The sequence below is a fragment of the Perca flavescens genome, chromosome 17 (genome assembly GCF_004354835.1).
Source record: "Perca flavescens isolate YP-PL-M2 chromosome 17, PFLA_1.0, whole genome shotgun sequence".
In the NCBI taxonomy this organism is placed as follows: domain Eukaryota; kingdom Metazoa; phylum Chordata; class Actinopteri; order Perciformes; family Percidae; genus Perca; species Perca flavescens.
The window spans coordinates 24,676,242-24,703,106 of NC_041347.1; the positions used below are offsets into that span (position 1 = coordinate 24,676,242).

The following is a 26,865-nucleotide window of genomic DNA, read 5'->3' on the forward strand; positions in this document are numbered from 1 at the left end:
ACCACATGGTATTTATAACCATGTTTTTATTTTACAGGATACTGTGCATGAAAACTTCTCCTTGTACAAAACATGTCAAAACTACTGTTGATTCCTTGCTGTAAAATTCGCAAAACTTACCCCTAAGTAATATCTGATATCCAAAACTGCTCAGCAGTCAAGTTTGTGAGATTTGATCATATACAACCAATCTGGACTCAAAGTAATAATTCAGAATCAATTAGAAATTTTGTAGCTCCGATTGCCAAATCAGGAAATTATTAAAACAAAGCTACATTCACAAGTTCAATGTCAGGGTCGCATTTAATTTCAAAACTTATCAAATAAATTCATACAAATGTTAAGAATGTGTAGTGGTAGTAAATGCACTTGTTACAAATTCATCAAGAGGGAGCAAAAACAGTCATAATGTTGGGTGACGGTAACAGACAGGAGGAAAGACAATTCGCTGCTCATGTACTGCTGAACTCCTGAAAAGCGCATTGGCAATAATTTTACTTGTGCTCCTACCTCATGACTCTGACGTTCTAGACAGAAGTCTGTGTGATCTGGCATTTTTAGCTAATTTTGATTTTCTTTTCTTTCATCTGCCTCTCAGCGTGATTGTGGTGAGACCAGGACAGAATATACAGCACGTGAAATTTTTCATCCCGACAATAAAAAGGTCTCATTGCCTTCCGACGTTGTCGAACCTGTGTGTGTTGTGTCAGAAATCCTCCACCTCAATTTCGTGGTTTGATTCTAAAACGTCACTGCGTCAACTCTGGGGGTTAAATCATCTTTTAATAAAAACAGCTCATCCAATAAAAAAAGGTTTTCCTTCAACTTATTTTTGATCTGCAGGAGGTGTTTTTTTTTTTTTCACAGGCCAAAGACCTGGATCAACTGGTGTTGAACATTCCGGACCTTCATATTGGGATAAAAGCTCCTTGGTAGCTCACTAAAAATCATTCTTCATTCAGTAATACATGCGAGATGTTGCGTTACAGTGCACAGACAAGGTGGGTAGCTTGGCGTTTCTGATGCTAATAGAACTCTGAACCTGAGATCTGTCTGAGAGAAGGGTGCCAAGACTTGAATCTCCTGAACAAGAGTGTGCACTAAATCTAGTCTAAGCACACCAATAGCTCAGGTTTTTCACCCAGTTACAACAAAAACTGGGCTACGTGTGCATTATACTGAGGCCACTAAATTCTTAAATCCACTAAAATACAAAACTCCAGACATCCTCAAAATGTTGGCTGCAAAAATGACTTTACTGCAGTTTTAATACGTTATTTCTTTTTTTTTTTTTTAAAACCAGCATTTGCAACTTCTCTGCATTTTACATTGAGTCAAATGAACTGGACTGAAAGGGTGAACAGTGACCCCACCTTTTGTGCAACAACAACAAAAATACACAGGTAGGTAGGTATCTCTCTCCCCTTTAAAAATCAGATCAGGGAAAAATTATTAAAAAGAAAGAAAAAAAACAAAACATATGTACAGTACTTTAACAAATTCATGAAATACAGGATTTCTGGCTAACGCAGTCCTGTGTGTGAGATGTTGTGTGTGTGTGTGTTTTGTGTGTGCCTTGGCCAAACTGACGCCATTGGCTTTTGTAGGTGTGAGTCCTGCTCCTCTGGATCTAAGCCTCATTACTGCGGAGTTTTCATCCTGGTACGTTTTGACGTTTGTGATCTCCCTCGTCGCTCGACATTTTGTTTCGATCACTCTATCCCCGACTAAAAAGGAACGGTCCTGTGGCAGGGCAGGACGCCCCGCTTCAGCCAGTCAAGCTTTCTATAACTATGACGGCTAGTCCTGCTAGCCTGACTGGCCGGCTGAACAGTTCGTACACTGGCTGGTTGTGTTCTGGCTTCTTTCTGGCTCGGGAGCTCAGTGGGTCGGGTCCGAGAAGGATGGAAGGGAGAGTATAAATGAGGACATGAGAGGGGTTCCCCGTGGAGTCTCGGCAGTAGCGCAGCGTCCTCGCTACTGTTGCTATAGCAACAGAGCAGAGGTAGAAACCGCCTTGTCAATGTTACTTCTACCGCAGCGTCTCTGGTCAGTACGTAGGGTGGTGGATGAGAAGAAAGTTGTTCAGGAGGAGGTCAGAACTGGGAGAGCAGGAGAGCGTTGTGAAAGAGGGAAGGGATGAGTTTGCAAATGGTCAATGGGTTTCCCCTCGGGAGGAAGAAAGGAGATTTGGGATCTCCTAGAGGAGAGGTAAAGGCTGAAGGAACAGACTGATTTGTCTTTCTTTCCAGAAGAGAAGCTCTCCATCTCCTTCCACTGAGGGAATAAAGACGAGCAGGCATCAGGAGGGACTGGGTGAGGTGGAAGCTCGTCTTTGCCTGTCTCATCAGTGAGACTGACAGGTGGCACAGGCAGGCCAAGGACCAATGAGACGACCAGAGGAGGGAGGGACTCCGTGTCCGTCCACTACGACCAAACGGAGAACAATAAGCCTTAAGAGCTCAGACGGGGCCGCTTCCTTGGAGATTGCTCTTCCTCCTCCTCCTCGTCTTCCTCTTCTTCATCCTCGTCGTCAGGGTAGTCCACCAAACCAACCAGAGCAGTCTGAGAGAAAACGGAAGGAGAAACAATATGAAATCTTTTTTAATTAAAATCACTATGGTTTCTTAACACTGATTTCTGCAGGTTCCGTCTGTCCATTACGATCAGTTCTCATTGCTACACGCTTGTCATTACCTTCACTACTGGTGTGGCAGGAAGAGCAACAGTTTTGACAGAGGAAGTGGGACTGTTGTTTGGAGTGACGACTGGTGAGGCAGGTGGGATTGCCGCAGCTTTCCCGTTATTGTTGGCACCATTAGCTCCGTTGGCAGCTCCTGCAATATCAGAGACTGTAAATATTAAAAAATGTATAGGCTGTTTCAATCTGGGAAACAACGATGCATACAGCAATGCCAGAGGAGCGTACCTTTTTTGGCTTCCATGTACTTGCCGTAGCTGTCAGCAAAGTCATCCTCCATTCGGCTCTTCTCCACAGCCTCTCCATCGTCGTCCTCGTCGTCGTCATTGAACCACAACTCTTCGTCCTCGTCCAACGACCGTGCATCTCTGCGATATCTACAGGGGAACATTTACTTCATTAACTACAGAGTAATGGGATGAAAAGAAGGCATCATGCCATCTCTAAGATAAAGATCACTGCACTGATTTGACTTTGTGTCCAATCAGTCTACTGACCTGTTGAGCCTCTGACTCTGCCTGTCTTTTTCTTGCTCGTACCGGCCTTTCAGGCCTTTGAAGGTCTGGACATACTCAATGGATTCAAGTGCTTTGTAGAAGTTATCCACAATGTGAGCTATGAGAGACTTGATGTCCTCCTGCAAAGAGAAGAAATGGTGGAAAATCGCAGAGCAATCCACTTTCAGTGCCACATGCACATACCCTGTACTAATGAACACTTTTCATTAGGGTTCGATTTGTGTCTACACACCACTTTAATGAACTCAAAGAGTTCTATGATGGCTGAGTTGAGGAGGTTGTATCGGGTGCCGTTGTCCAGCAGGGCATTAATGACAGGCTCAAATAGGTTCCCTTTGATGATGTAGCGGTTGTAGTACTCATCCTTCAGACCAATGATCCTTCGCATGAAACGCAGGGCACCTTGGGAAAAAACAGACAACAAATTAGTAAAATAAATTAAGCCGTCTGTGTGTTCATTGGTGTGAGCTGGGATGCATTTAGCAGACCCACATATAAAGTTGATAAGGTGCGCATGCACGTGTGTGTGTGTGTGTATACGTACACCGTTTGTGTACGCAAGGAACTTACAAAGAGCCAGAAATGTGTGCTTTGAGTTCATGAGCACCAGCACTCTCCTGAGCAGGTCTTTGTTCATGATGTAGGTCTTGATGTGATAGGTGTGGTGCTCCACACAGAAGGTCAGGAGCTCCAGGATCAGTGCCAGCAGCTGAGCAGTCTGGAAGTTGTCTACACAAAATAAAACAAAGTGAATAAGCAATGCAACATTTTTCAAAAATTCACACTAATCTGCAGAATTACAGACCATACATTACAGTCCTGCCATTTTATCACACACACAAGCCCAATTATTTACAATAATTCAATTTTAAAGCAAGTGTGCAATCCTAGAAAATACAATTATATCTTACATTCTTTAAAACAAAACAACATTGTTCATAATGCTTTACAGCTCTGAGAGTGTTCACATGAAAATCACAGTCACTTCATCATTTAAGCAATTGTGAAGAGGTACATGGTCATTCATGTCACCCTTTTCTGGTGGGTGCAGGTGAAAGAAACTTTATTAACACAATATTCAAGTGTAATGTTACTATAGCTATGCTTCAAGACTAATCATTTTCAGTAAAGTCTGACATGAACAGGTTTTTGACTTTTGGACAGTTTATGGTTAATGTTGAGTCACGTAACACCCACCTGGACAGACCGGGTTGATCTTCGTTGACCCCTCCTGCAGATCTGAAAGGCCATGGCATAGAATAATCAGTTTATATTCTAGTCTGAAACACTCAGTTAATGTGTGGCCACTGTCCCCAGCTCACCTTTTGAGTTTTTGTCATGTGCAGTGTTGGCCAGCAGAGGAGCAGTAAGGACATGCATGCAGTACTTGTAGAAGAAACTCAGAAATTCTGTCTTCTCAGTTTTCTAAAAGGAAACAAATGACAAGAAGCTTTGACAAGTGCTGTTGATGTTGATTTAGTGTTGGACAAAGCAATTAGGGGTTTGAAATTTACCAGCTGGCCAGCAAATGTCAGGGGGCAACATGATTTCTAGAATATAATGTAAAACATGACCCTGTTCGTCAATACGTAATTGTATTGCCGGTCACCGATAACTTGTGTGCGCTGGTTCTGCTTACATTGGTGGAAGCCAGCATGTTCTCAGGGTCAATGAGCGTCCTGAGTAGACCCATTAGCTGGACAGCCCCTCCCAACTCTGGGTCAGAGTCACAAATCATCTGCTTGATTACAACATTTATCAGCAGAACATCCTGTAAACAACACACACACACACACACACACACACACACACACACACACACACACACACACACACACACACACACACACACACACACACACACACACACACACACACACACACACACACACACAGTCAAAATAATGTATATTTGAGGTAAAGTCAACAAAAACTTTGCATGACAGTAAAGCAACCCTAACAGCTAAAACACACCGTGCGTGCCAACATGGCATCATGACTTTGCGTAAACATACACGCCACTTTCCTAAAGCCAAATGGCGTGTTATCTGCATGCATTTTGAGCTATCCACGTGTATGTCTACGCTGTATACAGCAGATGTAAACATACACACCACGTGGCGTGTTATCACAAGAACGTCACACGCATGTATAAAAAAAAAAAAAAAAACATTGGGAAAGGCTTTAGTAACACAAAAAAATGACAAACTAAAAAAAGAAGACAAAAACTAAAAAAAGAAGACAAAAACTAAAAACAGAAGACAAAAACACAACAGTGACACGCTTAGGAAAACAAATGGTTGTGGAGGAAAGAAACATTGGGGAAGGCTTTAAAAAAAAAAAAAAACTGTTGATAAACGCCACATGCGGAACGCGACCCCGGCTCTCCTGGGTGAAAGTCCTGTGTTTTACCCATCCACCACCCCCAACCAACCTCCCTCCCTCCGCAAACTTTCGCTACGGCAATAATTCACACATAATGTAGGTCAATGGAGGCCAAAAGGCGTTGATAAACACACAAAAAATCAATTATGAGTCTTGATAACACGGCAAATTGGCATACGAATTGGCGTGTCATACATACGGCACTTTATGAGATCAGTCAGGCGCAGGATCAGGCACGTATCTACGCTATGCGGGCCATGCGCCCAGTGTGTTTTCACTGTAACCCTACTGAAGGGAAATTTATTTCAAAGAAATATTTTTGATTCCCTGAACTATATAGGCTCCACTTCTTTTATGTATAGAAGTGGAAGTAATACAACAGAGGGCCTTAATGATAACTAGTAGATCAACTGCAGCCAATGCCATTCGTTTCTATGCCACTTGTAGGCCTCTTGTCATCCACATTTTCTCCCTTGTATAACTAATAGAATGGAGAAAAGCAAAGAGCTCACATCACAAAGGATTTAAAAAAAAAAAATCCCATTTTGTATCTGGAGTTAAACTGATGCAGCATCATGCTATAAACTGAGGGAAATACTGTAAAGGGTATGTTTGTACATCACCCAGTATACAACATTTCATACAAGTATCAACCAACCTGAGGAGAGTACATCATTTAAATATTCTGTTCAACTATTCATTTTAATCACAACAATGTTGAGCTACACAGAACTTTTTAAATATCCAAATTTATAAATGCGATCCTGGGCTGAACTCAACTACTCCCTGGCATCTAAAAAGTAAAAGCATGCTTGTTGACCGTGATGTTTAGATGCTTACATCGTCTGTCTGCTGTGGTTCCTGCATGACAAACTCCCTGACCATGGAGGGGCTGAATTCCACCAGGTAAGAGAAGATGTCTGTAGCTGCTGCCCTCACCTGCAGGTCATCCATTCCCTGAACAGGAGAGAAATAGGAGTTGAAGACAGGGACAGAGAGAGAATTCTACAGACATAAAATGTTTCCCCAGTTAATCATTCTCAGGCAAAAAAAAAAAAATATATGTATGACCCAAAGAACTGTTTCATTAACGGCAAAAAAAAAAAAAAAAAAAAAAAGATATTCACATTATTTTTAATGTCTAGAACATACCATTACTATTTCAAGAGCTGGTAAAATGCCTAGATTTGCCAGAGTTTTGAAGAAAGCGTCCCTGTTTTGTGGTTGCAGCGTTTGTGAAAAAGCACAGAATTCCTTGACAAAGTTCACCTGAGGAGTAGAAAAAAACAAACAAACAGATGTCAGTATTTGATAGACATTCGCCGCGGACTTGTACTGGTCGTACAGCCACAAGGTTGCATGCGTCGTGGACACACGGCCAATTAACACAGTCCACGCAACCGATATTCACTGATTTATTCATATCACATGCAAGCAATTCATTTGTAATATCTGTAAACTTTGTGTTACCATTTTTTTTTTAAACACTGGTAAACACTGTGGGTGCGCACACGATACGTTTTCCCTTTTTGGCGACACCAGAAAATGTTAAATCCCACCACCGCTTTCAGACGCCATTGTAAACAGTCGGACGCGGTTCATCTTCTCGCTGTGTATGCGTGTGAGTGCTCGGGCACTCTTGAATTCTGCGTACTCTCTTGAATTTCTATATTGACAACTTCGTCAGAAATTAACATTAGGTTGAATCGCAGTTATATTTTTGCCCTCCCAATTATTAAATCATCATCACTGGTCATTTTTTCCTGTGACCAGGACGGCAGGACAGCCTTAAGTTAAAGCCCTGAGTAAATATTTAGGCCTTGCGAAAGCAATGGCATTACAGACAACAGAATTAATCCATTTAACAAGAACAGTAATACTAAGTACATTTCATTCCCGCAGCAACGAAAGCCAACATCACTTACGAGCTCTCTTCTTTTACTGTCATCTGTGGCTTCATCGGTGAGCTGTGCAAACACCTCTGTCAGGAACTTTTCGTCCTCCTGTGGCACATGAAAAACAGGGTTAAGGGATCAAGATACTGAAAAAATAAAAGGGTAAAAGACAAAGACAAACAAAAGAGGAATACAAAAAACTTAATCCTGGGCAGTTTGTATTCACGTTTTGCATCAATAAGAATAAAAAAAAGTGAGATATTCCAACAACTCAGAGAACCCATGATTCTTATAGACAGCCACTTCACTACTCATCAGCCTTAAAATACAATCATTGGATATTGGGTAACACTTGAATATGAAATGAGTGACGTGGAAGGTACTGTTTGCATCATGATAAACATTGTACTGTCCAATTTATTTTTTTTATTAACACCTGCCTCACATTCATACTCCATATTGAAATCCATTTGCAAGCAATACAATAATCCTTAATTTATTTGCTCAAAAATGTTTTCATTATTTTATATTTTTAATGGGTCAACTGACACATCTTTCACTTGTAGACAACTACCATAAATTGAAAAGCAGCTATATGTATTATGTGATGACAGATAGATTCTTAATCCTAAACTATTTCAATTTATGGAATTGCATTTATTAATTTATTATAAAGTATGAGCCATTGTTATCCGGAACCACATGGAGGATAGGTTGTCTTGCACCTTGCAATGAAATGTGGTACAAACAAAACAGATTAGACAATGGCTTGGTGATAAATTTTGCCTTAAAGAATAATACACATTACCGGATTTAGGCCCTTACCTGCAACATACTGACAATCTCCACCTTGTTGAAGAAGATGAAGGAGGTGAGCGTGGACAGGAAGTTCTCTTCAAACACAGATGGAGTGGGCAGGATGATGTCCTGGATGTACTGCACCCGGTAGGTCTGGTGGATCTTCTGCCGCAGCTCTGAGTCCGTGATAGGGATCACCTCCTTAAACTTTGCAGTCTTGGTCAAGAATTCACGGTGCCGTTTAGGCTGAACCAGTGCTGGGTCATACTCAAGGCAGCCCACCACATCCATGATACAGTCATCAGAGAACATCACCTCAAAGAGGGCCGCTTTATTGAGGAACAAGACACCCCGGACAATCTCATAGAGGTGATGCAGACCTTCTCTGTTGTCCAGGTCCTCACATACTCTGAAGAGGCCCAGGAGTTTCTTGATGTATGCCTCACTCATCAGGGCCAGGGCGAGTTTTTCCCTCCGGATGGGCGAAGACAGGACAGAGGTAACCAGGTCAGCAATCTCCTCCAGTCGGCTTAGCTCACAAGGAGGGAGCTCCACCAGGTGACTTGTCTCTGGAATCTCCTCGAAGCGCTCCTCCTCCGACTCATCAATGGGATCCTGGGTGATGTCCAGGGCAGGGTCCTTGCCTTGAACCTGGGAAATACATAGTCGGTAGATATGAGGTGAAGAATTAAACTAGAAGTATCACTGTACTGCCTCTTGCCCTTTATGGTAGCGTCAATAGAATGTTTGCACCAGCAAACCGGCACCACTCCAGTTTCTGTACAACCTGGTTAACAAATGTTTAAAAAGAATGAACAAAACTTTAAACTGGATTGACTTTACCTGGCAAATCTTTTCCCATATCTCATCGCAGCCCGCCTTTTCCTGGAAACTTAGGGCGAGGTCATAATTATCTGCTTCCGACCAGACAATCAGTGTGTCCTGGGAGGAGGAGAAAGGCACATCAAAATGTATACAAAGTAATGCTTATCGTATTCATAGGACACACTCAAGCGTTGTTGCATGGGCTCACACACAAGTTCACATTCTCAAAACATGTTTCAAATGGAGTGAGACCTGACACATGCAAGCACTTTCATGCCTTTTCATCTCTGATGAATAAGATTGTTCTGTCTACAATATTCAAGGGGAGCATTTAGCTTAGATCCATTATCTCAAACCATGTACATCCTTAAAATGCTGAAAAACGTGTTTTCTGGTATTGTAAATACCAATAATGTGACCTGCCAATTGCTTGTTTCCAGGGTTATACTCGGACCGGATACTTATGCAATGCATCATTTTAGTAGTAATTGTCTGGCAACAAGTCTCAATGTTGAAATGATTACATTTTCACACTCTAATTCTGGAAAACCCGAGGTATGCATGACTTCTGTAGCTGATCCAGAGTCAGATCATCTAGTCTTACCTGTTGTTTCTGATATGCAGTATTCGGGCTTATCTTCGACTCCAAAAGTAGAGATCCTAAAACACAAAGACTTCGTAAACTTTCCTTTTCCGAACTAGTGCGATTGATCACAACAAAAGGTTGCTACATGATAATATAACCCATTCTTGGAGGTTAAGGTCAATAAATCTGCCTGGCATATAGCATTTAATGCTAAGTAGACAATGTGAAACAATGTTGCAAAAATACAAAGTTACAACTAACATCAGAAGAGCTTGTTAGCCTAATCCAATGTTATTTATTTGACGGGGTGATCTGTGCCTGGACTCATAATGGTTTACTATCTTGAGCAATAACAAGTTTGTACATTTAAGACTAGCTAGCTAGACTTTGAAGGCCCCCCCCATGCTATTCGCCTGCTGCTATTTAATACATGATTGCCTTTTATCTAGGGGTAACACTAGTGTACTGGTTGTTCCAAAAGTTTAAAACAATTGACTCAGCAGCAAATTCAAAGAAACAATTCCAATAAGTTACCCAATATACATAGTGGCCAACTGAAGCCTTATGTCCGAAGTTAGCGTGCTAGCATTAGCCAACGTAACATCAATGCGGCTATGCTAACTGGGAACTTACCGTCCGATTCGGCCCGAACTAATAATGATATTCCCTTCAGTCGTTCAACAAACGTAGACGAAACGTGTCCGGTACCCCGATCGTCCCACTGCCGGTCTTCATTTAGCGTATATACTTTCACTCGCCGCCGAGTGTCCGACATGGTTAACCGAGTCAGAGCTAGCAGGCTGCTAACAAGCTACCACCTCGCTCCGTCTGGTGTTTTCCTACCCTCGACCTGTTAACTTTGTTTCCACCCGCATGTTATAAAACATGCACGTCTAAGTAACGTCCCCAATAGCAGTACAATTTATTAGTAGCTATTTCATAAACACATTACGTTCACGGTGTGAAACAACTCAACAGGAGGCCTATTGTCAAACTGTAAAATTTACAGAGAACACAACAACTCTAACGGCCTTCTTGCTAACGTCCACAGACCGCCATCTTGTAATCCGATCTGTTCTTTTTCTTCTTCGACGTCAATCAAGCGCTAACTGCCGCGGGGTCTCCTCCTCCGAGCGAAATTGTCCAATGGCAAAACCGCAGCGCCAGAAGTTAACGCGCCACCATCTGGCAAGAACAGTAATAGCATCAGCAAGTACTTTCAGATTATGAAGCCTACAGATACATTATAATAATCAGGTTTACATTTTAACACCTGGGACCAGCTGTTCATAAATAATCTGATCGTATTTTGGGATTGGATCAAATCTGTCAAATGAGTTGTTTCGGATTAGATAACGTAGTCCAATTTTGGTCCTATAATATAAATCAAACCGTCAGTATGTGTTGTTCAAAACTTTTCAGTAGGATTGGGATACCTTTGATCCATGAAACCTGGAGCATCCTGATCCCAGCAGAAGGGTGGATTCAGGAAGAAAATGTAATAAAACTGTATTTATAAGACGACATTCGTATCATGTAGTAGCCTAGCCTAGGCTACAGTATATATATGTTACATGTATTAATATTTTTGCACCTGATTTGATTGATGAAGTAGATAAAGTAGACACTAAGCCTTTCAGGACTGTTAAGTAAAATACATGTATGAGTTTGTCCATATAAAACAATCCCCCAAACAGTTCAATATCAAACAAAAATAATATATTTATTCTATCTGTCAGAGTCATTAATCATCACCTATATTAATTATCAACAATAACACAACCATCATAGATGTCAAAAGTAGTTTCTAGCACATCCAGTCAGTCCCTCATTTGGAGAGAACACCGGGGGTTGGTTTGTAGGAAATTCTTTATTAGGAATAACCCCTTGAGATGTAGCATCTTGTTTTCAAGGGGGTCCTTAAAGGCAAACATATACAATACATTCACAATTAGACAAAACAGTTAACAAAACAACTTGAGGAGACCTCAAGAAAAACATCAGACATACATACTGACAAACAAAAGCAAAGCTCTCCTTCACACCAAAACCACCCATATCCTCCACATTCAAACCATTAAATATTAGAAAATAAAGGCAAGGCAAGGCAAGGCAATTTTATTTGTATAGCACAGTTCAGCAGCAATGCAATTCAAAGTGCTTTACACAAGACATAAGACAGTCACAAATTCATACAAATTGGTAACAGATAGAAAGCAGTTAATACAAAAAATGAAAATGAATAAAAAAAATGAAGTAAGAAAAGACAGTGTTAAAAAGAAAGGTCTTCAGCCTTGATTTAAAAGAGTTGAGATTAGGGGCCGACCTACAGTTTAGCGGTAGTTTGTTTCCCCCTTTTTTGTTCCGACTCTGGGGATTGCAAGCAGACCTGTCCCTGATAATCTCAAAGATCTTTGCGGCTCATAGTGTAGTAGTACTAATGATGTAATAAACAGTGGTCATTCATATACAGTTGAAAAAAAAATAATTTAAGGAAAATAATAATAATAATAATAATAATAATAATAATAATAATAATTTGTGTCTTCAACAGCTTCAGGTGCATCATAAACATCACAGAGAGGGACATTGCGCCTGGTAGCGATGTTGTGCATGACAATACAGGCCGGTATTATATGTGGTGGTGACCCCATGCTGGCTATTCTACCGGTTGTTCTTTACATAGCTGATAGCTTACATTGGAATGTGTACATGTGACACATGGATTGCCTGATCCTGGATAGCAAAACATGGGATTTCCATATCTGGATCATTCTGATCCAGATTAAACTTTCTGAACAACTAGGCCCTTTTACATACAGATATAGCCTATTACTTTGCATTAGGCAAACATTAGCCTACATTACATTTCATGGCCCGAGGCACCGACACTGTCGGTCGGTGAAGTCCCTACTAAAATCGATAGGGTTATTATTAGGGACGAGCACCGACAACATCGGGGGCGATTTCGCTAATCCACTGGCATTTGTTTTATGTGTTTACCATGTTATGTCAATAAATGAATACATTCATTGAATTGAAATTGAATCTAGGCCTACTGAAATCACACAGAGAACAATAACAAGACTTTTGGCTTTTAAAACGGTCTTGGTAGTCTAATCAGGGGAAACAAAAATAAAACTGTAACTAGCCTAACACAAACTCTCTGGTTTGGTGCTCTGGTTTATTGGCATTTCTTTAAACCAATCAGAATCGTCATGGGCGGCGCTAAACTCCGCACGGAGCCCCTGTAAAATAGTTGTGCGAAAGAAAACAGATTGGACAAATGGTCTAGCTAGCTGTTTTAATTTACCCTGCAGAGATCTGAGGAGCAGTCAACCATAGTCCTCACAAATCCACCGGAGTTTAGAATTTCAACACAAAGAAAGCGGAAGGAAATGGACATACATGCATCCGGCGGAATTTCCTGAGGCATCGGAGCAATCCCGGAAGTGGAACGTCAAGATTATAGACTATTGCAGTATCGAAGGACATACAGTTCATACATGTCTCCACCAGGATCAGCTGTGGCCATGCATACACCTATGGCTGGGATTCCTAACAACCAATGGATTTTAAATGGTTAAAATAAAAAATAAGTTCTTCACATTATGTTTTAATGAATTTATTAAGTTCTAAACATCTAGGACCGGAGAGCTTGACATTCATCTTTGTTCCCCGCACTTGCCCATCGGACCAGCAAGCCAAACAAACACACAAATGATTTACATACCACCTCAGATTATTAGTAAAGATATTGAGCATGGAAGAAATGGAGGAGCATATGCATTTACGTTTAATTAATTGTATTAAAATTGTCTCAATTGTCACCCCATAGAGATTCAATATTCATTTGGTACATATTTCTGCCACAAGATTAGGGGTTGAGAGTTATAAAAATAATTACAAACTCTGCCAGAGGCCAAATAATTATGTTCTCATTTAAGTAAACAATTCTAAAGTATATCCCATAAATAGCCAATGGGGCACCAGATCCTGGCAGAGTGGGACACAGCAGATCCTAACATGGGTATTTCCCAAAGTTCCTGAGCCTCACGGCTGCACATCTTGTGGATGTCAGAAACTGTCTCTTCACCATCAGATTGTTTAGACCATTGGCTGATCCCTGCACATATCGAGCAGTTGTCTTCATGGGACGTACAATTGGTGATGAGGTCCTTGCGTATGTCCTTGTTGCGCCACCGAGACAGGAATTACAACATCTATGTATAAAGTCAGCCATTTTACTACAGCGGTGAAACAACTAGGCATGCTACAGGGTGGGTGGATGATGCGTGTGGAGTCCACACTGTGGACCATTGGTTGGTCCCAAAATTTGGTACAATTTATAGTTTATTTTCTTCATCCTACCGGTCTTTAACCTGGTTCAATACGGTTTCATTTGTTTATATTTACCTTTTATCCCTACGAGAACAATTTGTGGCACTTAAGTGTATTTCTTTGTTAGCATCTGAATGTTGGGCTAAATTAAAGTCTGGTTTCTTATGTGTGCAGGGTATTTTTACACTACAAAGCTACCAGTCATTGTTTTATTTACACATGACTTAAATATCCTGTCAATGCACCCTAACATAAAAGGAATATATATACATAAAAAAACTGTACACTTCTCCCATTTTGCATTCTTTGTCCATATCTCGATTCTGGCTGCTTAGAGGACACACTGCCACAGTGGATACCAAATATGGAAATCTTTGCATATCCACTGAAGCACGATGATGGCAGGATTTGATGAGCTGCAGTGTAGTGCAGTTTAATCACTTCCATACCTACAGCAGCAGGGTAAACCTCTGGGTTCAGTTTGTGACAAGATCTGATGCTCTTGTTTCTCAACAGAACTGTTGTGTAGCAAAATCTCCTCAATTTGAATCCACCTTGGCAGCAAATCCAGAAGGTAGCCTGCTGTGTTGGTGTGTCACAAATCGGTGCTGGTGGTGTCGCTTGAACCCATGGAGATGCTCTGTTTCTCACTTAGAGTCTTGACGACAGTTGCAGCAGGAGACTGGAGCACCTTCCTTGAAAGTCTCATTCTGCCGTCTGTTGGGTCCCGTCCAAAGTACTTGACCTGATAGCATAAATCCAGTCAGAGACAATAAGCCCAGTATGTAAACACAGGAGGCTACGTTGGACAGCAAAGCCTGTCGTTATTGACACCTACCTGTATCTGCTGTCCCACCTCTAAACCCAAAGCACTTGGATGTTTGATCTTAAAGAGGAAAATACAAAGAAACGACCTTTAGCAGTGATTTCATTCTCAAACGCTCACAGAAACACGGACACGCATGCAAACAGCATGCAGAGGCAAATTCACTGACCCGTTTGTGGTCGAGTTGTGAGTTGTGCAGCAGGACAGCGCTCATGTTGGGATAAAGCTTCACCATCACGCCAATGTCCCTGAAGCAGAGCAGCAAAAGGCTTCAGAAGCAGTTTGAATGCTAACAAGTTGGATTTATCCATAGTTTGATTTTTTATTGAAATATAAATACATGTCTCCTAGATAACATGTTTAAACTGTGTGCTAATGCCTGGCATCAAATACCGTTTAACAGTAAACATCCCAATGTATTGGTTTACCTTATCTCAGTGATAGTGGCGGTGTAGATAGCACCAAACTCTAGCTGTTGATCTTGCTGCAACACAAAACAGAAATACACATGTATGTTCATACACATACAGTATAGTACATACGTGTACGAACATACATACGCAAACCCTTATGTTCAAAGTCAGACTCTTTTTCATTTAAGTACTTATAGCATACCTGCAAACTCAGAAGGGCTGAAAAAGCTGACACATCATTCTCTCTTCAGTTCCCTCTAACGTCCGTTTTCGGAGCATCAGAGAGAAGCACAGGCATTTAAGTGGCACCTAAATAAGGCACCGAAATCCAAGTTGCTATTCGATCCGGTACATAACGGTCATTAAGGCACCGGTGCTGTATTAGCACCGGGTCCCCCCCCAAATAAAAACTCTTTGGATCTATATGATTCACGTGGATGACATTTTCCCATTCAAAACGGCGATTTTCACCAAAAAGCGACTAGTTTGCAGGTATGTTCTACGTACTTTTTGTCATGGGTTTAACATGCGTTTTTCTAAATGTGCAGTGTTTAATAGGCCCCTGCAAGTGGTGGAGACTCACATCATCTTTGCAGATGTCACTGATGAAGTCTTGGGCTTCATTCATGGCTCCTGGTGTTGGAGCGAACACAGAGAAAGTCTCCTCGTCCACCTGACTTATTGTCACACCTCAAGAAGAAAAAACTATTTACAGTTTCAACATTTTGTTATGAAGGAGTCTGTATTGAGTCATGTTCCTGGTTGGTTTTTCTGATTAAATATGAATATTAGATTACTTGTTACCTGTTTGAGCTTGTAGCCTGCGAAGATTATAGCCCCCTGGACCAACAAAGCGTGCTCGTCTGGAAACAGGCACCCGGACATTTTCTGAAGAAAGATTAAAATTCACACACATCAGTTCCCTATACTAAACCCGGCTTTGTATCTACATTGCATCTGCTTAGGTTAAACTGCCGTGGCTGGTCCCTCTGGCTTGATGGGCAGTATCATCGTAATGTCATGGCCCACACAGTAGTCCAGCCATCATCTCTACTTATCCAACTCAACTAGTCTTACACATAGTTACTAGTTATATCAGACAAACTTCTCATACCATTCTCTGACCTAGTCCAAGTTTGTACCTCTTTCTTTAAAATGTACATACACAAATTCATGTTCAAACACAAAACTTACCAACAACAGGTCCATTCTCTTTCCTTGTCTCTCTTGGTTTTGCTGTACATTTGTTCATGATGCTCAAGATTTCCCTCTTTGCCACTGGAACATAATATTGGAACAAAGGCCATCAAGCTACCAAAAATGTCTACACACTTCATTTCTGAAGTCTAAAAAATGTTCAGTTTCACTGCCATCAGAGCATACCTGTGGCCTGTTGGATAGCCTCCATGACCACCTTCAGAGGCAAACCTGGGATCTTCACATCAGCCTGGCGGTTAAATACAGGAGTGTAAAACAATATACAAAATATGGATCAAAGGATAAAACCTAAAGCAGCATTAAAAGCTCAAGTCATCAAGATAACATTTTCCTCAAGGGACTTTACAATCTGTACAGCATTCAACACTCTCTATTAGGGCTGGGCAATATATCAATATTATATCGATATCGTGATATGAGACTAGATATCGTCTTAGATTTTGGATATCATAATATTGTTATACGACATAAGTATTGTCTTTTAGTGGTTTTAAAGGCTGCATTACAGTAATGGTACAGTAAGTGATGTACTTTTCTGAACTTACCAGACTGTTCTAGCTGTTCTATTATTTGCCTTTTCCCCACTGATGATTATTTATCTAAAATCTAAGCGTGAAGATATTTTATTAAGGCACCAATTGTCAACCCTAGAATATCACCACAATATTGATATTGAGGAATTTGGTCAAAAAAATCTGATTTTCTCCCTATCGCCCAGCCCCACTCTCTATCTTTGGACCCTCGAGTCAGACAAGTGGCAGTATCTTCTAATAAATAGTACATTTTTTAAAGCCTCTTATTTAATGTTTCACACAGCACCAAATTATACTTGCACAGCACTGAAAATGTGCCGGGTGAAATATTTCTATGAAGAATTTATCTTTTCAGGTACATTTTAGTTTTCCTGCTCTTTTCAGCTACTGAGTGAGTCACAAAGTTTATTTTAGACACTTGCTATGAGTTATCAGACACAGTACCTGTAAAGCAGTGATGCCCTTGTTTGTTCCTGCCAATTTGAAGTCCATGTCTCCAAGGTAATCCTCTATTCCCTGTTAAGAAAACAATAGTTAGCTGGGGCTCCTGAAGTCTCCTCGACAGCGGCCCGTGTTCGAATCCGACCTTGCTGCGTGTCATCTCCTCTCTCGCTCGCCTTTTCAATCTATCAACACTATCTAATCTAAATAAAAAAAAAAAAAGCCACCTTTCATATTCAACATAACTACACTCTTTTCTTCTGCCTGGTAGTTATAAATGGTTGGTCACACACTCTATGTACCAAGATATCAGTTAGTAATCTGTAGTCTTGGATCTCAGTAGGTTTCTCTGGGTTGGCCTTGGAGATGAGGCCAACTGCTACACCTGCCACAGCAGAGGAGATCGGCACACCTGGGAGACACAGATTTGGACATTAGCAACATATTATCACACAACTGCATTTTATTAAATGTGACACAACGACAACCGCAACAACAAAACAAACAAAACCCAATCTAGCGATCCTATCTACCCATCTTTAATTTGCTTGGAGTAGCATGATAAGAATCAGTCAGAAAAAAAACACTAGGGTACAACATGAATCTGTTTTGTAAAATAATAAATATAAATAATGTTACTACATACAGAGATTATAAATTGTAAAGAAGCTATTTCATGCATTCCCACTCCAGTACCTGCATCCATTAGAGCAAGGCTGCCTCCACATGCTGAAGCCATTGAGGAGGATCCTGAGAGGAGATAAAGAGGTGGAAATAGGAAGAGGAAGGGAAAAGTGAGGCAATCAGACAATGTAACCCCATGTTCCTCCCTGAGACATCCTGCCAGACAATGAGCACATTTCCTGTGGTGTTTGTACGCTTTACAAACTGTGTCAACACACTCACCGTTTGACTCCAGCACCTCAGCAGTGACCCGGATAGTGAAAGGGAAGTCTTTAGGAATAATTGGTCTCAGAGCTTTCTCCGCCAGGGCCCCTGGGAATACCCAAACATGAACAAATAACACACACAAACACACACACAGTCTTTGTCCAGAAGATTCTTAAATCTTAAAGGGAATGAGACACGGACTAAAAGTAGAAGATGTAAATTTGAACACAAACCATGTCCAAGCTCTCTTCTGTTGATGCCTCCCATCTTTCCAATCTCATTGGTTGCATATGGAGGGAACTGAAATTAAAGGCAATGCTGAGTTTAAGTTCACCTTGAAAACAAAAATATACACAATCATACAAACAATACAACTCTATCTATGTGACTTTTTAAATAAAAACAGGATTTTACTCACCTCATAATGAAGCATGAAATTTTTGGATTTGATGCCACTGCAGAAAGGAAATGAAGGGAAGACCTGGGTTAAATAGTCTTTTCAAATACTTTTATTTTAGTCTGTGTGGGTAACTTAGGATGCCATATAGGACGGAACTAGTGCAATGACATTAAGATATAGACAGATATTAAATATTCTTGAAGGGCCAACTCTGAACTGTAAACAGTATGAATGTGTGGTTTCATGTGTGAAAATAAGTGATAACTTTACCTCAAAGCTGTGGTGATAATATCTGCTTTGATACTAGATTCCAGGGAATCGAAAGTAACACTGCACAGCACCTATATAAAAAGGAAGAGGACGAGGACTGAGCTCTCTTTGTTTAAAGGGTAAATATAGGTATAATATAGGATCGAATACAGGTAAATATAAATAAAAGTAATCTCAGAACAAAGAGCCTCACTGGTTCCCCTCCTACTACTGCATTCATTATCAAACCTAGTATTATTATCTTTCAGTTGCAGAAAATACCAACGCCAGTCTTATACCTCCATCAAAGTTGGGCACAATGTTGTTCTTCTTTCAACAAATCATATATCTTTCAAATTAAGCTTCTGTGGCCTTCCTGCTCTGTACCTACCTGTGTTTGTCCTCTCTGGAAAAGAGCTGAGCCATGCAGCGGCTTGAAGAGGTCGACATCGCAAGAAATGTTTCTTAAAGCAGTCAGCTCCCTCCCATCACATCTACAGCACGCAAAATTAAAACAATCCAGTTACAAAGGCACACCACGTGTCTTGAGAATACACATTCATTTTACCATGGGCAGTGCTTACCTCTTGTACTCATTAAGCACTAAATTGCGGAAGATTTCTTTGCTCACAGCGTTAAAGGACTCAATGACTTCAAAGGGCTCAGCCTGAGGGAATCTTTCTACACATGGGAAACATCAATTGACACTGTTCAGCTGACAGATAGGAACACAAATTAAGTACACAGACCCAACTGAATTGAACTGTAATAAATATATGATTGTGTGAAGGGGGTTGCAACAATATTCAAATCAGCTAACTTGAAATGATTTATATGCAACACAAATACTGAAGATGATCTACCTTTTAGGTCCTCTTCAGTTTCTAGTCGAACTTTGTTGATAGCTTCATCTCTTGAAATCTAAGACAACATGATAAGTATATTACTGAGACTGTTCAAGAGATAAGGTACATAAACATTGTCACATCACAGAAAAGAGAAACATGAGTGATTTTAGCTGCTTTAAATTACTTAAAGGAAACAAAAACTGAATACTTATTAAGATGAGTTCAAAATGACCACATGAGGTGGTACAGTAAGAGATGGTTAACAGAGATAACTTTGAGTCAACACCTGGGGAACAGACGTCAGACTTTACCTTATCGTGTGTGTAATCAGTGAAAACAGCATAGATCTTCTTGGAAGCTAATCTGCAGGGAAGAAAAAAACAAAACAAGTCATTATTAACATATAAAACAACATGAGTCCTCTTTTTGTCACTCATTTTTGGGAAATAAAGTTCAGATACTGCTTTATTAAGGTCCCCAGTACTACTGTAACAGGTAAAGCCATTACTGAAGAGTGCCAGCCCTTTTCTAATTTACAGACAATTTCATATACAATGCATTTTTGGAAATTATTTTTGATCATTCACATCATGTTAACTTCCCTTTCTGAATTCTGTACAATGTAACCTTCGACTGAATGAATGTTGGCCTGATTGCCTAAACTAAGGCATTTTGCCTTGAGAACAAAGGCATGCAAGATACTAACTATAAAAGCAACTTCAACCAGAGGGGGAGGACTGAGCCCAGGTATAAAGAGAGATAACTGCTTCCCATTGATGTGTATAACTGTACAAACTAATCTTTGTTTTGGGAAGCATGCATCGAGTGTTTAAAAGTGTGATGATACTGTAAGAGATATTTGTCTCTTTATGACTCTGGAACAACACAAAACAGTTTCAACACTGGTCTTACTGCCGAACATGCTCCACCATGTCAGTCGGGACTGAGAAGACCCTGACGGGGGTGCGCTTGGTGACCTTCTGTTCTCGCGCCAGCTGCTGGATGGCCTGTATGATCTGCTGGGTGTGTTTGACTCCCACCTTCACTGCATGGCAAAAGTCCTGCTGCAGCACGTTCTCAGCTGACGCCTCAATCATCACTGGCAGACAGAGTCACATTAAAGAAGTGTTTTATGATGCTCCCATCAGATCGACAGAAAACAGGCTAATTAATAACATGCAACACCGAGCTGAGACAATTGCAGATGCTGTTCATAGTTGTGGTGTTGACACCTAAGTAAACTATGTATGAGGATGATAACTCTCTGCTTCCTAGCAGATCGTCAAGCAAACTACTAAGTAATAACTTACTTGTCAAACGCAACAAGGTATAAAACATTGTCATTCGATGGTGTAGTAATAATATGACTTATATTGTTTGATGGTGTTATTACATTTTAAGTTAGCATTCTTCCCATTCTTAAGGAGTTATTCCAACATATGACATCACATTTATATTGCCTACTTCTTTAATAATTTGCACATTGTTTACTTTACTTTATTTCTGCACAACTATACACATTAAAAACAGACACTTTAATAACAGATTTTTTTCTCATATTATATTGTAACTTTTCTTATTTTACAAGCAGCTGTTAGTTAATGGCATTATGATGTGTTTGTTCAAAGGTATTAATACTAAGTCACTAAAATCACAAGTCTTTAAAAAAAATGTCAGTAAATAAACACGTCAGCTTCTGCTGCGAGTGTTGTAGTGTTTGCCAACTTACCCACTTGACTGCAGGGGGCTCCAGCCACAATCAGGTTAAGACTGCTGGAAGTCATCTCTGCCCTAGTGGGGTTGATCAGCATCTCTCCATCTACCATGCCCACACGCACAGCACCTGAAAAAACACAAACACACAAGTAGTCCCAAGCTAGGTTTAAGTGTACAACAATAATATCACAGGAATATAAATTGAACAGACAATTGAAAACTAGGATTTAAAATCAATAAATCAAAATGTGTTGTGTGTTCCTCACCTATGGGTCCATGCCAGGGGATGTCAGACAGGGCCAGAGCCGCAGAAGCTATAACGAAAGAAAACATTGTTTTAGCTAAGGTTCTAAAAATAGCTATGCTCTGTGGAAAACATGGATGGCTGAGATTTATCTCACCTGCATTAATAGCCAGCACATCTGGATCATTGACACCATCTACTGCCAGCAGGTTACAAAGGACCTACAGGAGACATGAACATACCGGTACACAAAAAGTTGAAGACAAAGATGCACATTGTTATAAAACTATTACCACATAATGATGAAAACAATTTCAAACTGAACTGACCTGAGTATCATAAAAGTAACCAGGAGGGAACAGTGGTCTGATTGATCTGTCTGAGCAACGGAAACACGAAGAACTGTTAGTCAAAGCACTCAAGTCATAGTAGAATATCAGCACACAGACCTGCTACATTAAGGGTATGCATATAACTAGACACATTTTTATCAACTCACCTATGAGTCTGCTGGTGAGGATCTCATTATCAGTGGTGCCCAGCTCTCGCCTCAAATGGTTAGTGGGGATTCGACCTGCAGCAGCTGCTTTCTGTCTGTAGTCCACCTGTTAATCAAAGAGGACATTCATTGAGAAATATTTGCCCTAAGCATATACTGAGGTCTCATAAGGTATTCTTTCTAGTTTCTAGTTCTGGTGCACACAACAACTGACGGTGACAGGCTGGATTACACTTTCTATCTACTTAACGATTCTTCTACCAAATCCATTTACATTACATATAACAAAATGAAACTGAACGATCACAGATTGGGAATTTTACTGTAATGTTCGAGAACATACCACAAGAGGCATGAACTGAGATGGAGAAGGTTTGACTCTGCTCACAGCAGTCACCATCACAGAGGTATCTCCCAACTTCAAAGAGAAAGAGGTTACCACAAAATACATGAAAAATCCACAAATAGCATCAAACATCTTGGACTGCCCAGTTCAGCCCTACAGCACACTTTATTTCTTTTCATGAAGAAGTCATGAAAGAAAGAATTTTGACATTTTTAGCAGTAAAGAAACACACTGATTTACACAAGCTCTACTTTTACTAGTACAGTACTGAATTATATCATATAAGTCAAATAAATGTAGTGGAGTAAAAAGTACAATAATTCCCTCTAAAATGCAGTGGAGTAGAAGTAAAAAGTATCATACAATGGAAATACTCAAGTTAAAGTACAAGTATGTCAAAATTGTAATTAAGTACAGTACTAGAGTAAATATAGCTTACTTAGTTACATTCCATCACTGCTGCCATGCACCTGTTTGGTGTAACCAATTCTTTTCTATGGGTGTAACTTTTGACATTGTTCTTCTGTACCTTTACTACAGCAGATCCATCAGCAAATCTAGCAAACCTCCCTGAAGAGATCTCAAGTTTCCTACAAAAGCAACAAGACCACATCACATCAAAATGTCTCAGATACGAAAACCAATGTTATATGTACATGCAGTAAGGTGACATATGTAACCGTGTGTTCTGGATACCAACACATCCCAGTTGTCTGTTCTGTCTCTGGCTAAGAGCTACACGAGTAAAAGCGAGGATACCAAAGCAACGGATACACTTTGACAGCAGGTACAGAAACAATTAGCTAGAAGTAAAAACCATGTCTCGTGTGTTAACAGTTATTGGAAGAGAAAGGAAACCGGGAAAGTCAACTCACTTCTCGCCAAGGTCCACTACCAGTCTTCGTGGATTTGTATGGTTACTGTAAACACTTTGGTGACATAAACGGACATGAAGGCGGGCAAACGAGTGCCCCAGTCGGAGCAAATACCTCATATCTAAACAAACACGAAAACAAAACAAAGAAAACGATGTGGTTAGCAGGCAGTGCCTTTACAGTTCAGATGTGCGCATGGGGGCTTCCATGTCAGTTTTGCTAACATGTACGGAATGACGTCGTAGAGACGCGTCTCCTGATTCGACAGGCCGAGGTGAGTGTGTAACATCAAAAGTTGCCGTACTATCCGAGTCACAACAATTCCGCTTTAGTTTTTTTTCTCAAATAGGGGCAAGAGTTATCTGAGTGATTTAAATCCTATCTGACCTCAAATTAGCAGGGATAAAATATTGTAGCAGTGGGGGAAGTTTGTAACGCTACCGCTAATGACATCCACTTTATCGTATCTCTTCCATGTGTTTTTGTCCTATTTAAACGCATTTTAATGCTAGGTTTGTAAACGTTCAGCTTCGGCCTACCTGCGAGAAGTGTCAAACATGTTAACCCTTTACATAGACATTCCATGGTTCCATAGTAGTAGCCTTATTGTCATAGGCTCATACTGTATTCACCACTTGTAAAACATACAAACAAAAAATATGTTATACGTACAGGCAATATAACCCAAATGCCCATTTAAAACAATGTAGGCTACAGTATGTCTGGAAGAAGTAGCCTGGCAGCATGAGGAGCTCTTAAGCCTCAAATATGCAATTTGAAATCCATACCACTAGGTGTCAGGATTGCCTCACAAAGAGCATCTTTCAGCTTGTAGGAACATTTATGACCAACCACCTCCCTTTTATAATACCTACATCATATACTGTATACATCATTTAGAAATTAAGTTCATTTTCAATCGCCTAAGTTGTGCCACTATTTTCATTAGTTACGGCCTACACATCAATAAAACATCAAGGGCCTTTTAAACTGTGTTTATTTAGCAACATAATATCTGATTTACCATAACAGGCACATATCCTAGCCCTTACATACATACTGTTTAATCTACCATAAGGGAAAACAGTTAATGAAAGTTCAAAGTCAGCTGTGGTGGAAGAATTCAGCTCCACTTTGTTATGAGGGAGTGGAACCTTGCCATGTGCCATAATGTAATTACCACGCTTGTGACAAAGAAAATCATGCGTTGCCAATTCATGTAACTATGAGCTGTCTAAACGGTGGTTCCCTTCGAGTTTATGCATGTCCATATCAGTGGATCCAATTACTGGCTTTTCAGTGACACACAGGAGAAATGGAAATATGTCTTTCCACCACAGGAACAGATGAATGCAGGCAATTTCAATATGACTCTTGATGGAAATTTGTAAAATGAGTTACAAAAAATAGGATGATAGATAATCTGCCTTTAAAGACACAGATATGTCTGGTTGCCAAGGACCCAGAAAAACTTCAGTTTTCACCCCTGCTAAAAATCCTGTGAATTCTGCATGTGTGTGCGTGTGTTTGTCAGTTCATGACAAACATCAGTGCAGCGCTCATGCAGGCTGTCCTGTTGTTACCTCCTGAAACAACAGCATACAAAACAGAAAAGCACTTCTCTCTTGAATCCTGAAGCGACCAAGGTAACACACTAACGTACAGGAGAGATTTAGGGTTCTTTAGTTTGTCTTGGTTGTTGAAATTTTGCCTTTCAAGGGTCTGATCGTTTAATAATTAATTGATATATAGATTGTCAGACAGTCAACAGATAACCAATTGATTTCTCTATTTGTCGATGAACATTTACATGAGAAAATTCTCTGAAAAGGAAAGCATCGTCAAGAAAAGCAACACAGTATCCCCCACTGAGCTGTTTATGATCCTTGTATGATCATTGTGCACTAATAGTCCTTGGCTCTGCTTGGTAATAGTAATAATGAGATCTCAATGTGTCCTGGAGCCATGGAAACAAGATAACACTAATAGAAACCTTGGTAATAATGAGAAAGTGGGTGGGAGTTTGTGTGAAATCCTGCAATTAACTGGAGTGTGTACATGTGTTTGTGCCTGTGCAAGTGTGTGCATGTGCGAAAGTAATCCAGAGAGTGTTAGAGATGCTGTTAACACTCATCTGTTGCCATAACAACTGCAGCAGCCCCACTGTTAGAGTTGGCTCACTGGCTGGCTGGAGGGCTGTCTGGCTGTTAGGCTAACTTCTGGACTCGCTGTCTGATCCGCAAGCAAGGTCACTGATTTACTGGGAGCCTGATGTACTGACAGTTCAATGAACTGATTGTTTGAAGCGCATAGAGTCCATTTTTTCAAAAACATTTCACATAACAGTATAACAGTTGAAACAGAGAGTCTTTTCAAAACGTGAAGAACATACAGACACACTCCACATTTTACTCTGGATTGCTGTAAACTACAATTAAAGAAAATCAGCTCTCCATACACTTTTAGTTCAGTGGCAGGTTAGCTTTAGCAGTAAAAAGGCTCCCATAACAGTAATGTGTGTGTGCGTGTGTGGGTGTATGTGTGGGTGGGTGTGTGGGCGTGTGCATGTGTGTGTATGTGTGCGGGTGCGTGCGTGTGTTTGTGTGTGTAGACACACTGTCTGGATAAGAATGATGATTCAAAGATGAGAGTGTAAGCATGATGCAGCACTAATCAATTAAATCTAAGTAAGATTCAATGATTAATAAAGAACTTAAAGAAATGTTTTAATCACAAACAAAACATGACATAGAGACACAGAGAAGACACATGTTCTTTCATTGATTGTCTTAGTAATATGAACAACGGTTATGATAGAAACCAAATTTATTTGGTTTTTAACAGTTACAAGGTGTAGTTGGCAGAAACCGAAGTGTACCAGAGAGTGTACAACTCATGTTTAAAACATGAAGAAAGATTACAGCTGGGAGAAGAATCTCCACAGTATTAATAACAAAATCAGTGTTTATTTGATTTTTGTCTCACAATGACTAAGAGTAACTTAAATTTGTTTCATTACAACTCTGACCCCTACATTCCTAAATATTGGCTCCCTGCAGTGTTGTTGATCTTAAAGCCTCTCAGACAGAGGGCAGATAGAGTGATTCAAAGCATTGAGGCCTGGACTGCAAAAAGCTGATTACATTTTGGTCTCAAGCCTCGAATCCAGAGCAGTCATTTAGGCTCATCTTAAGAACCTCTGACTCTGCTGTTGCTCATAAACAATCTAGATAAAGCACAGCTTGGTGTTTGAGAAGGGAGAAAAGGGAATTGAATTTCTATCATGGTGATATAACGGTATGTACCTCTATGTCTCT

General features: G+C 40.3%; 2 protein-coding genes across 3 annotated transcripts; both read right to left on the reverse strand.

Annotated features, from left to right (window-relative positions):
• Positions 1-284: 284 nt before the first annotated feature.
• On the reverse strand, positions 285-10,847 carry ppp4r3b (protein phosphatase 4, regulatory subunit 3B). Of its 2 annotated transcripts, none has more exons than XM_028603529.1 (16): positions 10,342-10,847; positions 9,727-9,782; positions 9,141-9,239; positions 8,325-8,948; positions 7,530-7,607; positions 6,757-6,873; positions 6,445-6,561; positions 4,859-4,990; positions 4,542-4,644; positions 4,417-4,458; positions 3,790-3,948; positions 3,452-3,621; positions 3,199-3,338; positions 2,930-3,078; positions 2,698-2,852; positions 285-2,565 (listed from the first exon to the last, which is right to left on the reverse strand). In XM_028603529.1, the coding sequence occupies exons 1-16, from the start codon at positions 10,481-10,483 to the stop codon at positions 2,455-2,457; spliced, it is 2,394 nt and encodes a 797-aa protein (XP_028459330.1). In that variant the 5' UTR covers positions 10,484-10,847; the 3' UTR covers positions 285-2,454. The 2 variants fall into 2 exon arrangements, with proteins under 2 accessions (XP_028459330.1, XP_028459331.1); XM_028603530.1 differs by having other exon boundaries at positions 2,698-2,837; positions 10,342-10,846.
• Positions 10,848-13,317: 2,470 nt separating this feature from the next.
• Positions 13,318-23,794, reverse strand: pnpt1 (polyribonucleotide nucleotidyltransferase 1). The gene is made up of 28 exons (XM_028603175.1): positions 23,549-23,794; positions 23,203-23,263; positions 22,671-22,745; positions 22,328-22,433; positions 22,158-22,207; positions 21,986-22,049; positions 21,851-21,898; positions 21,598-21,711; positions 20,781-20,967; positions 20,180-20,231; positions 19,884-19,941; positions 19,605-19,701; positions 19,412-19,514; positions 19,042-19,112; positions 18,790-18,826; positions 18,605-18,671; positions 18,387-18,476; positions 18,177-18,230; positions 17,783-17,892; positions 17,484-17,555; positions 16,672-16,735; positions 16,483-16,566; positions 16,093-16,176; positions 15,872-15,978; positions 15,304-15,359; positions 15,045-15,123; positions 14,888-14,935; positions 13,318-14,794 (listed from the first exon to the last, which is right to left on the reverse strand). Exons 1-28 carry the CDS (start codon positions 23,665-23,667, stop codon positions 14,645-14,647), a joined length of 2,307 nt encoding a protein of 768 aa, XP_028458976.1. The 5' UTR covers positions 23,668-23,794; the 3' UTR covers positions 13,318-14,644.
• Positions 23,795-26,865: the final 3,071 nt, after the last annotated feature.